General features: G+C 41.5%; 2 protein-coding genes across 3 annotated transcripts in view; one reads left to right on the forward strand and one right to left on the reverse strand.

Moving 5' to 3' along the window:
* Nucleotides 1–254: 254 nt before the first annotated feature.
* Nucleotides 255–13,927, reverse strand: immp1l (inner mitochondrial membrane peptidase subunit 1). 2 transcript variants are annotated; one of them, XM_079290486.1, is made up of 7 exons: nucleotides 13,884–13,927; nucleotides 12,503–12,752; nucleotides 6,235–6,345; nucleotides 6,039–6,127; nucleotides 5,768–5,894; nucleotides 946–1,056; nucleotides 255–389 (listed from the first exon to the last, which is right to left on the reverse strand). In XM_079290486.1, the coding sequence occupies exons 2-7, from the start codon at nucleotides 12,509–12,511 to the stop codon at nucleotides 309–311; spliced, it is 528 nt and encodes a 175-aa protein (XP_079146612.1). In that variant the 5' UTR covers nucleotides 12,512–12,752; nucleotides 13,884–13,927; the 3' UTR covers nucleotides 255–308. The 2 variants fall into 2 exon arrangements, with proteins under 2 accessions (XP_079146612.1, XP_079146613.1); XM_079290487.1 differs by having other exon boundaries at nucleotides 12,669–12,752; nucleotides 13,884–13,924.
* Nucleotides 13,928–14,063: 136 nt separating this feature from the next.
* The window catches only part of elp4 (elongator acetyltransferase complex subunit 4), a gene marked incomplete at its 5' end in the record, with an annotated part of 73,544 nt that continues 71,732 nt past the window's right edge, over nucleotides 14,064–15,875 (forward strand). Inside the window, 2 exons of the mRNA XM_079293641.1 lie at nucleotides 14,064–14,241; nucleotides 15,579–15,614. Of these exons, the coding sequence (XP_079149767.1) occupies nucleotides 14,064–14,241; nucleotides 15,579–15,614 (214 nt within the window). The remainder of the gene's footprint in view (nucleotides 14,242–15,578; nucleotides 15,615–15,875) is intronic.

Raw genomic sequence — 15,875 nt, forward strand, 5'->3', positions numbered from 1 at the left:
CATGATTCCCAACATGAACCTCGTGTATTGCCATTGCCACTGCCCACTCTCTGCCATTAGCAGTTCCACAGAGACAAAGCGTCACATGCTGTTCTTATAGTGCTGCACAGATGTCAGAATCTTGTCCGTTATAAAACACTAAAATAAATGTATAACTGAAGCATGTATGATTGCATGGCGCTGATCACATCAGCATGATTAAAGAATAACCATGTTTTAAAATAAATATATAAAAATCGAAATAAATATGAACTTTATTCAAAAATTTATTTAAAACAGCAACGTACTGTACAAACAAAGGGAACGAGTCAGTCTGAGTCACTCTGAGTCTTAATGATCCGTTGGGTCGGGCTTTCACTGAGGGTCCCAAAACTGTGCGGTGGCCAGAGCTGTGTGGGACAAAGGGTATAGAGAAACAATGGGTTAAGAGAGAGGTGAGACTCACAAGAAGCTGAATGCAGGACTTCTAACCATCATGTGCAACACTTATGGACACATTTACTAATATGGCTTTTAATGAAGCATTTGATTTCATGAGAGATCTTATTAGTTCATCAGCTGTCGCAATAGGGCCTCCAGTGGAGTGCCGCTGTCCAATCAGATGGACAGAAGGTTGGCTGACCTGTTTCCAGGGTCGTGGTTGCTATGACATCCAGTGACATGACAACACAGCAGAATGGAAAGCTAGACAATATGTTGTCCCGGCTTTGGTCAATCAGACACACTTGCTTTGAACTTCCAACTGACTCGCGTCTCTGAATTGTGCTTGAAAATGGCCGTACCGGACTAATGACAGGCCGAATGAAGAAAGAAAAAACACTAAACTCGGCTAGAACCCATATATGAGAGATTTAATCTAAACAATATTTCTGATTTTGCAAAAGAACAGTTTGTTAAAAAAATAAATAAAATCCATAACAAGATACCGTACACCTCCTCTGTTACCTTTAAGGAAACACGCCCTCGGATGAGGGCGTAGGGAACTGGGCCATAGCTCCGTGAGTCATTGGAATTCCGAAGGTTATCCCCTTCTAGCCATACATGGCCTTTAGGAACCTGAAAACATCACCACACACATGGAAAGAGGGCAAACAAATGGTTAACATGTAGTAATCGGATAGAAATCAAATCTCTGACATTGCAACTATAACATGTAAAAGTGAGTGGATCTATGATTTAGTGAGAATCTACCTTAAGCCCACCCCCTACTCCCAGCGAGCCGCCTCAGCCGTCCCTCCCTCCTCACCCTATCTTAACGTCAACCTGCCTGTCCCTCTTTAACCCTGAACCGTCTTAGGAGAGGGGTCATGGGTAACAGGCAGGGTCAGGGAGGGATTTAGAAGAACTTCAAACGGGGTCATTAGGCTGTTGGCTGAGATCTGCGCCCCTCTTACCCAGGGAGGGCAAAGCAAGAGAGGGGTCTGAGATAACTGGGCAGCGAAAGAGAGAGACAGAGCAAGAGGGAGGGAAAAAAAGGGAGATAGAGAGGCCTAAGCTGCGGCTAGCAGCAGTGTCCAAGGGTCTCCACCGTAGTCCGACCTGCCAGTGGGGCGGTTATCCAAGCGGGCTCTAATTCACTGTGACACCAATTATGATTAATCTCATCACTTTAGGAGAGTAGGCTTGTCAAGGCCCTAATTAAGTGCGCTGTCCCCCCTATATGTGCAGACAGGATCAACAACACATTATATTGTCATAATGGGCATCACAATCCACGAGTCTATTTTTGTGTTGCCGAACTTTTTAACGGCAAAAGTCTTCTGGGGGAAAGAGAAAAACATGAATAAAGAAAGAGAATAGTATCCACAAAGAAGTGACGTCACGTCTTCACCTATGCTCGTATTCCTTCGTCCCATCACCCCAACTCGCTGATCCGTCTTCGGTCCTGCTGTGGGATGCTGCGTTTGGTTTCATATTCGATAATTGAGACAGATGATGTGACATAATCACGAGCCAGTGACATGTTGACCTAACATGAGGTAAACAACTCACTGAATAACGACGACGCAAATGAATATCATTGAAGGAGTCATCTGAGAACCATATGTCAGCATGCTGGATTCCCACCATTACACCTCATTAACATGGTAACATATGTTAGCTCCCAAGCACAGGAAAAAGAAACACCAACGTTTGTCATCTGCCAAACCAGAACTCCCCTTTTCTCCTCATCTTCTATACAAAATGAGCATCATCTTCGTTGTGCTCATCCATAATAACAACGTAGAGAAACGTATCCGGAAGTTGGTGAATCCACAGCACACACAAACTTCACTTCTGATATATTTAGGATCCAGTCTGAGTAATACCACAATGAAGGTCAATCAATCCGATCGACGACAGCTAAAGTAAGCACTTAAATGTGAGTCCCGTAACATAAATGACCTCAAAGAGAAACTAGAGCCTGGGTAAAGACAAAAGTACTTCAGGGATCAACCAAGTAGTATTTCAGAAAACTCAGAAAGTGAAGAGGTCTGAAACTTGACCTGCTGTACTGTGGCCAGTATGAGGATAAAAGCTTAGCATATCATATACCCGGTGAGCATATAAGTTGCAGGTGTGTGTAAAGGGGGGGGAGTAAGTCAAAGGCGATGCTCTGAATTAAAACTACGTTGATCCAAAGCAGAGGTATGATGCACCATCCTTGACTCAAATACAACTGCTGTTTAAAGCACCTGTAAATAACCACAAAGCAATTAGCGTCACTTCACTTTTCGCATGCACATGAAAGGTTGTGTTTCAGAAGTTTCTCTGTAGACAGGGCGGTGTGGAAATACCCAAGTCATTCCTTCGTTTGGCACATTAACAGTATAAACATGTGGCTTTGACTGTCATCAACAGATGTTTCCAACCACAATGATTTCCAAAGATCCAGGTAGGCCTAACACAGAGTTTTAGTGTTCGGACGTGGAGTCACTTTGATCCGCTCTGCTGGCGGTTCTGGTAGGATGGAAGGCAGACATTGAACCTGTCCTGCGGTTGTAGGCTGGGTCGGAGCGAGGCATTGTGTACCTGTCAGAGACGTGTCGAGAGGGACTGAAACTGGAGCTCTCCTCGCGGTGGAGGTGTGTTGTTTAACAGCCACACCATTACAGTGCTCATTATGTTAACATGATTGAGGTGGTGAATTATGTTCAGCTTAAATACATACAGGCTTATAGAGTTCATCTTTCACCGTATTACTCCGTCTATCTTTACTGAAAAGAAGATGGGGACATTTCATCTCTCTCTGTCCACCTCTCTCTTTACCTCGCTTTGCTGTAATATTAGGGATCAAGTGTCATTGTTTTGACACAATAGCTCAGACACAGAAATGATTCCTAAAAGGTGACAGGGCAATTAGTCTGAGGGTCGAGAGGACCTGTCAGATCAAAAAAAAAAAGATGTGATGACAGGATCTACCGCTGCCTTCCAAAATCTTCCTCTTTACAGGTCCACCCATAATGCCTCACACCATCCTAATTGCCACACACAAACACATACATCCTCTGGGGAAAGAAATTCCCGAAGGGAGCCCAAACATGTATGTTAACAGCGGGCATTCTCACAGTTACCTCAAATGCTGTTACATAAAGCCGGTGATTTGGCTCCTGGGAGTTAAAAGATGAACATTGGAAAGCATATATTAGGCTGCATGATGTTAAAAACAATGACCTTTGTGAAGACTAGCCCAGTGGTTATTTCAAGCTTCTGACCTGCTTTGTTTGTGAAGCTGACAAATGTTTAGAGCAGCATAGTATTACAAATACACATGCAAAACAAAAAAAACAAAAAACACAGTGTAAATTGTGCCTATAAATGCGGTTTCAAAGGGGGGAAATTGTCCCTCCCCGAAAATGAAAAAAAAAGAAATCATAAACTCTATCAATATTTTTTTCTCTCTCTATTTCTGCTGTGAGCACAACTCCCGTCTTCCACCAAATACCCAAAACAATTCCTGGTCCATTTGCTGTAACTCATCTTTGAGGCTGACAGATATCTCTTTCAGCCCTGAAACAGATATTTGTGATCTTTTATGGGTCAAATACAATGCAACACTGTTAGGAATCAATACTTTATCAAATGAAGCAGTTTTACGTTTTGAAAAACGAGCACTATTTGAGCTGCATGTATGACAGAGAACTGAAGCAGTGCAGAAACAAAAGCAGTCTGACGTGACAGTTGTGACATTCAATTTGTTGTTCAACAGATCCATTGGCGAATCTAACTGATTATTCTGCTTCAGTTTTGTAAACAACTAATTGTTTCAATTGAGGAGGAATTGATCATTGCAGCCCTATTTAAAACAACACAACGCATTAAACTGTTCTATTAACAACATGCATTGACTGAACAGAGGCCCTCGAATTACATTATACAACACACTTTTGTATGTTGTCGCTACTTTGAATCTTATCTGTGTGAACTGTAATTATTTACAGTGTTTTTTTAAACCTGAAGTTGATTTGAGTCAAGAAGTAAACAGGCAAAAAGAGTGATGCGTTTATTCTGGTATGATCTCCTCTTTTGAGTTTAAAACTTAAATTTGAAACTGGGTGAAGCTGCACAGTTCCAAAATTCCTGTTAGACAAAGGCAACTGAGATGTACGAGTTCATAAGCAAAACCACACCTTTAGAAGTAGTGTAAGTAACCCTGATTTGTGGATCCATAACATATAACTCACTAACCATATTCATAATGAGTGGGAAGCAGATCCCCGTGGTCTTGATTTGGATTGATTGACTTTGGACAACAGATTAATGAGCCGACAGCTTTGAAGAAGTACAAAGTGGCCTGAAACATACCACCAAGATATTGTCATGTATCGATTGGTTTTGAGATATAACTGAAGGAAATTGAAGGAGCATCCAAAATTAAGTTTTATCCTGAGCTTGAAAATACAGTAGCTGTCCACCGAGCGCAAAGTTTAAAAATGGCTCAAATTGATCATCTGCCTTCTTTACATACTGGGATCACGACTCACAACACAATGATGTCACCGATTACAAGTCCAGTCCCCCGTCTGTGTCGGGTGAAGCTAGTAGAAGAGGAAACCTCTTTATTTTCCATTTCATTTGTTGAATGACACTTACAGGCGTGACCTTATGCTATGTTTTGCTGAACTTATTCAACAGTCTGCCCATAGTCTATAAAATACACATACAATTCAAAAACATGCAACACGTAACATGCAACGCAACCTTTGGTTTGTAGACGTATTCACACACACACACACACACACAGACACACACACACACACACACACCTCTGCCCACCCATCAGGCTGTCCATTCGGCTGGCACTAACTCTAACAGGCTTCAGAGAGATTGCAGGCCTGAGCTGTGGGCGTTGGGGAGAGTAGTAATAGAAAAGCAATGACAGTGGTTTCAGCAGCAGAACCCCCTGCTCACTCTCTGGTTTTATCACTGTTCTGAGGAAATATAGGTGTTGTCAAAAGCTGATATTTTGACCAATAACACAAAATGGATGTGTGCGGTCTAAAATGCAAACAACGATGATCGTCTGTAGACTGCGGCACACAGACACAAAGAAAACCAAAGACAAGCCGAGAGACGGTTTTGCATTATGCATAGAGATTCTGTTTGTCATTTTACAGTGAAACAAACTACCAAGACTTTTCTTGTAAACTCATTCTTCATTCATTCTCTATTTTACTTTATCTTTTTAACCCTTTCTTCTTCCAAAGAGACTCTGAAAATGCTACATGGAACCTGCCACGGTAAAGCAAGTAATCACAGGATGTGTAAGAAATGTAAACGTACTCACATACGTGTGGGCCTTGAACAGATCTGATGGGGAACTCGTGCAGACCTTGTCACCCTCCAGTCCAATAACCCTTTTACAAATATTCATACGTGGGTCAAATGGACTCTTTGCAATTACTATATCACCCCTGAAAAAAAAAAAAGATACATATATATAATATATATATTGTTTTATCTATTTGTAGTAAATTGCTTTCATTGTTTGAGAAACAAACAAAACAATAAGCGTTTAAAAAAAAGTAATTGTGAAATGCATCTTCATATGCACCCACTGTTGTATTTTGTAAAGCTGACGACTCATCCGCTCAGAGAAGACAATATCATGGTTGACAATAGTTGGCTCCATGGATGGACCAGAACACTGAAGCAACAAGAAAAACAATTGTTATGTATTGTGCATAGATGGGTAAACTCAATTTCAGAAGAACAATTATCGATCGTAAATTCTGGAATCTTAATAATCCACACCACCACAAGTTCTCCAATGTATTCGAAGGCACAGTGTGCAATGCAGCCACACTGGACTGTGTAGCCCACAAACCCGAGAGTCTTCCCCAGCACACTGCGGAACATCTCCACCTATACACAAAACACAACAACAGGTTATTGCACAATGTCGGCGTACATAGTTATCATATGCTCGATAATACAGTCGTGAGGGAAGGATTTAATGTTTGATCCATTTATGGTAGGCTTATGTCCTTTGCAGGATTTCTAAAAACAAAAGCTGTTTGGGGTTTAATTTCCAAAGGTGTGGACAAGGTTGTCACAGTTGGCCTACTGCTAAGATGGCACATTCCCTGGTGTTTCATTCTCAGAGGCTGAGCGGCCAGTTCACACCAGAAAACTGCCCTGAACTTTGATCCTGTGTAGGATGGACCAATCAACACCTTGCGCTCAGGTGATGGACAAACAGAGGCTGTGACACATCCAGCCAAGCAGCTCAGCAACGTGTGCAGCTAGTCCATGACACTGTGCTGCCTCCACTACCACCACAATCATTAGAGCAGTTATCAACTTCTGTCAACACCATAGAAACACAAAGATACCCCCAGCAACCCTCCACCCGCCCTCAAACAAATGCACACAAGGACTACCCGTGTGTCTTCTGAGCAAACATCCCAGCCGCACTCAGGTTATTGACTTTTACTAAAGCCGCAACCTGTTGGATGGACAGAAGAAAGTAAGTCAATCTTTACACACTGCCGTGCACAGTGTGTACGCAGGCACACCTGCACACACACACACACACACACACGCAAATACACAAACAGATTGAAACTGTATGTTTTTGCAAAGAACAGATACAGCTTGGCTTTTAGAGGAAAGTCTGTACTTGAAACATTTTTAGCTCAGGCCGCTGTCCTGCCAGTCCACCACAGGGTAAAGAAATCCTTTTCTCCGTCTCCCTTATTCCTTCTGTCTCTTTCCCTCTCCATGTCTTCTCTCCCTCCCAGGGTATTATTAACAAAAGCAAGTAGAGCGGAAACCAAAGCCCCAAATCCTCAGAGCTCTGAGAATGACTTCCCAAAGATGGACACGGATTAGACCCCCAATTTCTCCCTTGCCCCACCACCTCCACCTCCCTTTCTCCCCAGGTCCCCAACAGACCGGGTGTCAGGTGGCTCTCCCAGCCCTGCCAAAGGTGTTACCCCTAATCCCATTACCCCCCTCTGCTCTCTTTTCTCTCTCTCTCTCTCTCTCTCTCTCTCTCACACTCACACACACACACACACACACACACAATATTCCACCTATTAAACCCTCCATCTATTCTTTCATCCCTAGCACGTTTTGTCTCTTTGGCCCATTCACCATCCTCTCTGATCCAAAAAAGACCAACTCCATCCTTTCACCTCCCTGTGTGCTGCGACTCCACTCTTCCCCCTGTGTCCTGATCACCCCTGGCAACCCTCTTCTTTTTGCCGCCACTGTGAATAACGGCACTCGAGTGAGTGACCGGGGACACGCTCAGCACAGGGACGAAATGAAGTGCCCCTTTCCAGGGTTATTCTGCACTGGCCTCTTGATCGGTCCTCCCACAGCTGGTACAACGACACCTCTGGCCCTATAATTCCTCTATTGGGAAGCAAGTGGTTTAAAGCTTAATGTGAATCTCGAGGTCTGCACTAAGGCGACATGTTCAGCTCCATTTGTCTTGCCCTGAGCTTCCTCCGTCATTGGGTACTGTAATGCACCCTCAGACATGATCTCACATGGGCTCTTCCTTCGGCTGGGGATCAGGAATCTTTGCTCGCACTCATTCGCAAAGCACAGTGGACAGCCTCCCTTACAGCTGCCCTCATATCTCTGTTTCAGATCCCCCCCCCCCCTCCATTTCGACCTGCATTCATCATAGGTAGGGATTAAGGGACTTTGCATAACAAGATCACACGGCCAGTGACTGATATCAAGAGAGCCCATATGCAGCCGCCTGGTTTTCTGAGGCACCCTCTGTCATTGATAGTGTGTGCCTGTGTGTGTGCGCATGTGGTGTGACTGTGCAGACAAAAGCATTACTTATGTGTTTCATAGAAAGTGTATATGAGCTGCAGTGACTCCTGTGGGATTCAGAATGAGGTGGACGTCCACAGAGACCTCTGATTGGATCTCTAATACCTCTTACTCCCCTGAGCAAAGAGCCAGGCAACCAACACTATCTCTTGCCCCTAATACCCAGCACATGTGTGTGTTGGGGAGCGCCAAACATTGATTGAATGCTGTATTACAGCTGTAAATTAACTCAAAGTCTCTCCGTTAATCCAGGATTACACACCAAACATGTTCATGGGAAAACAAAGCAAGTCAGCGCAGCCCTCTCTGCAGAACCATCTGTGACCACCGACCTCCCGTGGCACAGTGGGGCAAAGAGGGGGATCCCAAATGAATAGCTGTGGATGGAAACACCTCATTGTGTGTTTAACTCTGTGATCCTCTTACTGAGGGAGGCAAGTTCACTCAGGGCAGAGCAATCACAACTAGATGAATGATTTTTTTTCTTCTTTTCTGAGCATAAAGTGCAGCAATAACGGGGATGTCTATCACTGTGTCGATCAAGATGTCAAAGGCACTTTATGTGTACAATTTCCGACACTGCAAGAAATAAAATGTGGACCAAGTGTATTTCTGCCGTCTGCGTTGACGAGAATGAAGAGGCTTTCTGAGAGCCGCTATGACAGACACATCCACGAGAAAATGGATAGAGTGTCTAAAAAGTTGACCTTGGATATGTTGTCATGTTTAAGTAAATTGCCTGCAACTATAATTACGTTATTGACTTATCTTTAAATATATGGACATGACCGTGATCATTTTTGCTGACCTCGATATTGCCCATTGTGTTTACATTCATGTCTGTTTACACAAGAATGTCAGCAACATTTTAGCCAACATGACGCCAGAACAAACAGCAGGGTTACCCCCCATTATAAATCAAATTTTTTATTTTATTTTGGTTGCGTGGTTTATTTTATAATTTTTTTCACATTCCAATTCCAATGTCTGAATATTCTGAGGAAATAAAAATTGCACTGCTCTATGAAAGAGTGTACTTGCATTCTTATGCTATTGCATTATCATTATATCAGTGGCATCGAAATAGTCTTAAAATGACAATAATATCGTCCATCGCAAATATTTCTGGTGAAATATATCATCCAACAAAAGCAGTTTTTGTGAAAAGCCTAATTGTCATATAATAAAGAATGGTGGTATCAAGATGCATCGACACATGAAATGTCATAAAGGATGTGATTTACAGGTAAAGACACCATTAGCAATGTCTTTGATATTTCTGTGAAACAAAATTAGATTATAAAAACTTCCGGCTTTAAATAAGCATGACATTTTTTTCAATTTTTCAGACCAATGTTATGCTGTCAGTTCCATTGCGTTTTGCTGAGTATCATAAAAATATTTAGGTGGAAACTCGGTTAATGTAGGAACAGCAAACAAAAGACAATGTAGCGAAGGGGAAGTTAATAACGGCACACTGACATTGATACCTGATTATACAAACATTATTGACGCCATAAGGAAATATTCCAAAAGGAATTACCGCCACTGGTCTCAAGAGGTTTGAACCTGCCACTGGCTGATTAGTGTTAATTGATAAACATGGCAAGTCTATTAGAACCACAAAGAGAATCACAATCAAAACAGCATATATGGGCCTTGCGGCGGACTCCTTACACAACTAAATTAGGAAAACATGGGCTGAGAGAGAGCTGGGCAACAGGGGGGCTAAGAGGCTTACAAGCCCCTTGTCAGATATTCGTTTTCTCCCTGAGGATCCCAGATGGAAGGGAGTCTGGAGGAGCAGGCACAAGAGAGGGGACGGATCCCACCTCTGATGTCTTCCTCTGGGCAGCAGAAGGCAGAGGAAGGAGTCCTGTTGCGCAGAGCTTGATTTGATCTTAATGTGATCTATAAAAAGGAGGTTTGGCAACCAGGGGGGGGTCTGTTTCAACTATCAGCCCAATCGGAGATAATCCTGCCGATTCAGACACAGACACCTGGCTGGATGGAGAGTGACAGATGTAAAAGTCTCAGTGACAGAGTACTATGTCTAGCCCCCATCTCTTCTAAGTCGGCCTTCTATTAGAGGCTTAATTGAAGCAACTGATTTCCATATTGCTCTTTTCATTGTTGCTAACAGCAACATAGCCGTGAAACAGCTGAGCGAGGTTACTATTTGAAGAGCTGAGGGTTTAAACCTACAATCAATGGGTCAGCCAGAGCAAATAACAGCCAAGTGATATGAATACAACTGCTATGAATTGAAAAGGAAGTGTGGGTTGACAGAGTCCCGAGCCAATTACATAGAATGGAAAAATCAGCCGCTAAGCCTTATTGTATTGACCACAAGCGAATGCGTGGTGCTGGCCTGGTGCTGAGAGAATATGAGAGATCTTATCTGGTGTTGTATCAGATTCACAAAGGAGCTTGTGTTTTGCAGTCGACGGCTCCCGACAAAGCCGGATATATTTTAACACTAGCTCATGACAGACACCTCAGCCTAAAAGCAAACCTATGATTTTCATGAATGTAACTTACTTTCATTCTACATGAAATATATGTTTCAAGCTAAATATGGCTTGTTTTATTACATGCCATATCAGCAAAAAAAGGAATTTAAAAATAGTGCTATTCAAAATATGGGACGTTGAACAAAATGGAAAAGTCCAATCTTCAGACAAAGGTAGCTGCATACAAAACCCATCCTACCCTTATTGTAGTTGTGCCCTTAGAATATAACTTCACTTTCAACGCTAACTAAATAAATATGGTCCACGTTGATGATAATCTTGCATCCCCCGGACACGAGAAGTGTACCGCTTCTTGCTGTTCCACACTGATGGCAGAATTACACAGAAGAAACCAAAACAATATCACCAGGAAAGGTCTGACATGTTATGACTGCTGCCATTATACAGCTCAATCAGATATACAGAGACTGATAAAACGGACAAAAACACGACAGGAAAACATGCACAGATGACACATTGAAAAGGGGGGAAATTATGTTATTTTTGTACAATTAGGTTTCTGTATTTACACTTGCACATACTGAATTGTGCTACAGAGCCCACGGGTTGAATTGGGATTTGAGACAATTGGAAATAAGGTGACTTTAGAGAACAAAAGTTTCCACAACAATGTACTCCTACATCCTGCATGTGTTACTGCTGAAGCAGGCTCTCCTCCGTCTGAGATGCAGGTCAGGCAGTACATCTTATTTGTCTCATATAGGCTTTCCACAATGCCCAGTGTTGTCAGTCATGATATATTCCCCTGGTCTCCTGTCAGCACATATAAATCTCAACAGTACTGTCAAAACAGCAGGACTGCCTCTGCTGAGAGCATTTGTAAAGTGAGCAGTTGGGCTATTGCCTCCTCTGGAGCCTTACAGTGTCCTGTGATCGTGTGTTGCCTCTGGCCTCTCTCTGCCTCACAAAGCTTTTTTTACAGCTGTCTTAAGGATTACACTGATCACTCATAAGTCAGGCAGTATAATAAGTGGACATTACACAGTACAATAGAAACTGGCCTTTCCCCTGCCAGTTTGTCTGATCTGACAGAACATTCAGAGTTCTTGATATATATGCGAGATAGGTTTCCATCATCAGCAGGCCCTTCTGACAACAGACATTTTGACTTGTCATATTAGGAAAATCCCAGGTGTTCCTTAACAATACGGATGCCTCCGTTCTATTCAAGTGTTCCATGACAGTGAGAAAGTGACCCTGTATCCAAAGCAGCTTAATGAATATCCATCATCAAAATGTCTTCTATGAAAAATGTCTATTAGGTGCTGAGCAGAGCGCTGATTTAAACATTACACATTTTAGTGCTGAACCTCTTTTGTAAACTCATATTATACCAGTTCAAAGTATTAGATTTTTTTAAACGTTCACAATGTGATCAATTATTTGAAATGGATTATACTGTTGTAATACTTAGCTTTGTGAAATGAAATCCAAAATATATTATCAATATTATTCAAAATATCTGAATGTATTGTGGACCACTTAAAATCTATATCAAACATTATATGAAATGAAATGATTGCACTTAAATACAACTTGTTTAATAATGGTAAAATCTAATATATCTTTGTTGTGTATTTGAAATAATAAATTGCTCAAAATTTAACAGATTTTTCCCATTTTAAAAAGACTACAACTGGATCTTAAACTCTCCACTTTAATACTGTTAATGTTTGAGGAAAACTTACCAGTAACATGAATGCATTTAAAAAGGCAGCAGTTCATCATCGGGTTAGCCAAATTGGTTTAGATCAGATGAGGCAGGAATACTCTATGTTGGCGTTATCAAAAACCTGGTATGATAACTCACAACTTTTAAACTAAGCGTGTTATTCAGAAGCTGCTGGTGCTCACCACGTCTATCCACAGCTATTCTTGAGCTGCAGTCTCTTCCTACTTCATGCACGGGCTGCGTTCCTCCTCTCGCCTTTACACCTGCTGAGTTAAAATTTTATGTGATCAGGGAAGTGAGGCACAGGCTTTCACATTTACATTCACTGTCAGATTAAAATGACTACAGTCTATACAACCAGAAATGGACATGCATGGCAATTTACATGCAGCTGATCCCATGTTCAAAGGCACATGAAGCTGATGCACTTGTACAACTGCAATTGATGACCGATTTATTACATAACACCTACCCTGTCTTAAGGATGTGAATTAGTAGATTGACAGATTAATTTATCTTGTTTGTACAAAGGCCATGCACTTACAGGCAATACAATAGAATAAAATAGAGCTGGCATAATTGATCGATGGAGCGTATGTGATATAATCTCTTGATACACTGTGGCGAACGTCACAATATTCCCCTTTGCCATTTGACAGCAATGCACTGGGACAAAGCATTTCTGTTTTTTTACATCTGGAATTTAAAAGTTATGTGTCATACTGTAGTAATTTGCTTTTTTTTGCTGTGTTAAATACAATTTTTTAAATATGTTTATATATATAAAGTTTATATATATTATATGTTTAGTTATATATATGAAATATTGTGAAGTCAAATTTCGTAAAAAATTGTCAATTTTCTTCTAGCAGTTATGGATACGTGTGAGTAATGTCACCTTTACACGTTGCTGTGTGTGTGTGTGTGTGTTGAAACAGATTGTATGCTCCTTGTCACAAACTGTTTCAATCCATTATACAGTGAATAAATTAAGTGTGTGGAGGATTCCTGCTTATTAAACATATTGTTCCCTATTCACACGTGTAGGCGATGTTCTTCACACTTCTATCTACGATAAAAGTCGTATTGTCGCGTGATATGCCATGCATCCTGTAAACAGCGTGTTCCTCTGCCATGCAACAATTACCTTTTTTAATATTGGTTCATTGTACTCTAGCTGCTAAGCAAGAGATGAGCTGTAATGGTAAACGAAGGGACTGATTCTACAATAAAGTTATGCAATGAACCAACAAGGTAATGGCGATACAAACACATGCATTAATTGACTCGTGTAGGCACAGAATAGCTGCTGGCCATCGCAAGATCACATAAGCTCACATAAACTCACATATACGTAAACAGGATAAAGATATACCAGCGACTTTAGCTTTACTCACCTACTAACTGAGTGATGCAATGCTCCAACCATGCATCTACCACAACAAACTCATTGTGACAGCTTCCGCACACGGCCCCGTAACAATCGCTGCCCTCATTGGTCGAGCGCCACCAACGTCTTCTCTGATTGGACAACGCGCTTCAAAACAATAGCAGGCGTCCCCCACGTTACAAGCAGTATGGCGGCCCCCATGAGCGCTGTGGGAAAACCCTCCGCTGAGCGATCGCCGTTCAATACTTCGAGTTTTCAGAAGAAAACGAGGACCAAGTTAATCTCCATACCTGGCACCAGACCATCGGTTCAAAATGGACAACTCTTAGTGTCGACCGGTGTCACGTCACTCGACTATCTACTCGGTCAGTGTGCTGTTGAGGTTTCACGTTAGCGCCAGCTACACAGGCTAGCGGTGTATCTCAACGTTAGGTTTACAAGACAATCAGTGATTAATGCCTCAAAGAGGAAATGTGTGATTATTACAGAATATGGAGTTTTGTCACTGTCGGTGCACTGCAATCTGTACGAAACCTATGCACGTACTATGATTTCATTTACATTGAAATGTCCATAGCACACGGAAAAGTATTTGCTTGGAGCTGTGTGAATAAGTTAATGTGCAATTAAGCTGCTGCCAAAAATGAAGCATTCTCTACTTTCTCAAGTTTGATTTAAGCCAAGGACCAAAATAGCCCCAAACACATTTTATATCCCTGTTTAATCTGTTTAATATGCATGTCCATGTATCATCATTGTAAAATAAAATGTCTTCATAGAATTGGCATCATGTGTTTCAGTACCAGGGCTGTCAATATCCACATAATCGATATCAGAATGATAACGTCTTCATGTTGTTATGATTCATAACATAACATTAGACATCAAAAGTTGTGTATCACAACTTGACGTAATTGCTTTGCAATAGAGACGTATATCTCGCATCTTTGAGTAGTTGTGATCGATTCTCATGAAATGGATTTAATTTATGTGTCCCATTGTCTGATAAGAGCCACTACATTCTTCTGGTGCAAGCTATTTGTAGAACTGATAATTTAACTTGCGTAAATGTAAACATCGTGTCATGCCCGGTTTCTTGTTTATTTGACCTGCAAAGCATTTTACATGATCCATTTCATGCTTATTCTCTATAACATAATTGAGTTGTAACTATGCTGAATTATGCAGATGTGGCACCAGTGGAGGTTTCACTTTTCTTGTTTTCTCAACCCAAACCTATCAAGACCTCTGTTGTCTGAGATTAACAGCCATATACTCTCATGCGCTGGCACACAGCTTAAAGGTCAAGCAAGTCTCACTAACATTATGAGTTCAATTAAAAAAGATTTTAAAAAAATCTGTGTTGCTTGATTAAAGCAGCCAGAATAATCAAGGACTGGCATGAAATGTTGTTAGTCTACCAGGGGTCTTAGATTTGAGCAAGCTTAATAAAGCTCTCGCCAAAACCTAGTGTGAAAACAAAGAGAGAGAGAGACTCCTCTTCAGATATCCAGTCCGCCAATTGCCAAGATATTTTGACATGTCACAAAAGCACCGGTGTTAACAGCGAAGCTTCAGTTTCAAGCTGCTGCTGCTGTGGTTCACATTGATTCACAGTGAGACGGTGTCTGTAATATGTGACTGATGTTATTGAAAAAAACAGTGATATTTGAATTTTTTTTTTGTATGTCTTTGCAAACAGGTGGCGGGTTAGCAGTTGGAACAGTACTTCTCATAGGTGAGCCTCTGACTTGACGTGAATGGAATAATTACCTCCATAAAGTGATATATATACCGTACATACAAGTTATTGAGACAGATATGGTGTGATTGGACAGAACAGCTTAAAAGCTACGATTGTTAAAAATGAGTGATGACTTTATTGGTTAGACGTTTGTGTTACTCTCACTAATGCAGCATGAAGTCCCCACTGAGGAGGGGCGTTTTTCTAGGAAGTTCAACTACACATGTGATACCTAATTGCATTATATTATAAAAG

Source organism: Melanostigma gelatinosum (assembly GCF_949748355.1).
Source record: "Melanostigma gelatinosum genome assembly, chromosome: 2".
Lineage (NCBI taxonomy): Eukaryota > Metazoa > Chordata > Actinopteri > Perciformes > Zoarcidae > Melanostigma > Melanostigma gelatinosum.

What these genes read in the sequence shown, in the direction of transcription:
- immp1l (XM_079290486.1), bottom strand. An exon ending in ACATTGGAGAACTTGTGGTG is followed by an intron (nt 6,128 to 6,234) that starts GTGTGGATTATT and finishes TTGTTGCTTCAG; the next exon opens with TGTTCTGGTCCATCCATGGA. An exon ending in GAGGGCGTGTTTCCTTAAAG is followed by an intron (nt 390 to 945) that starts GTAACAGAGGAG and finishes TGTCCCACACAG; the next exon opens with CTCTGGCCACCGCACAGTTT.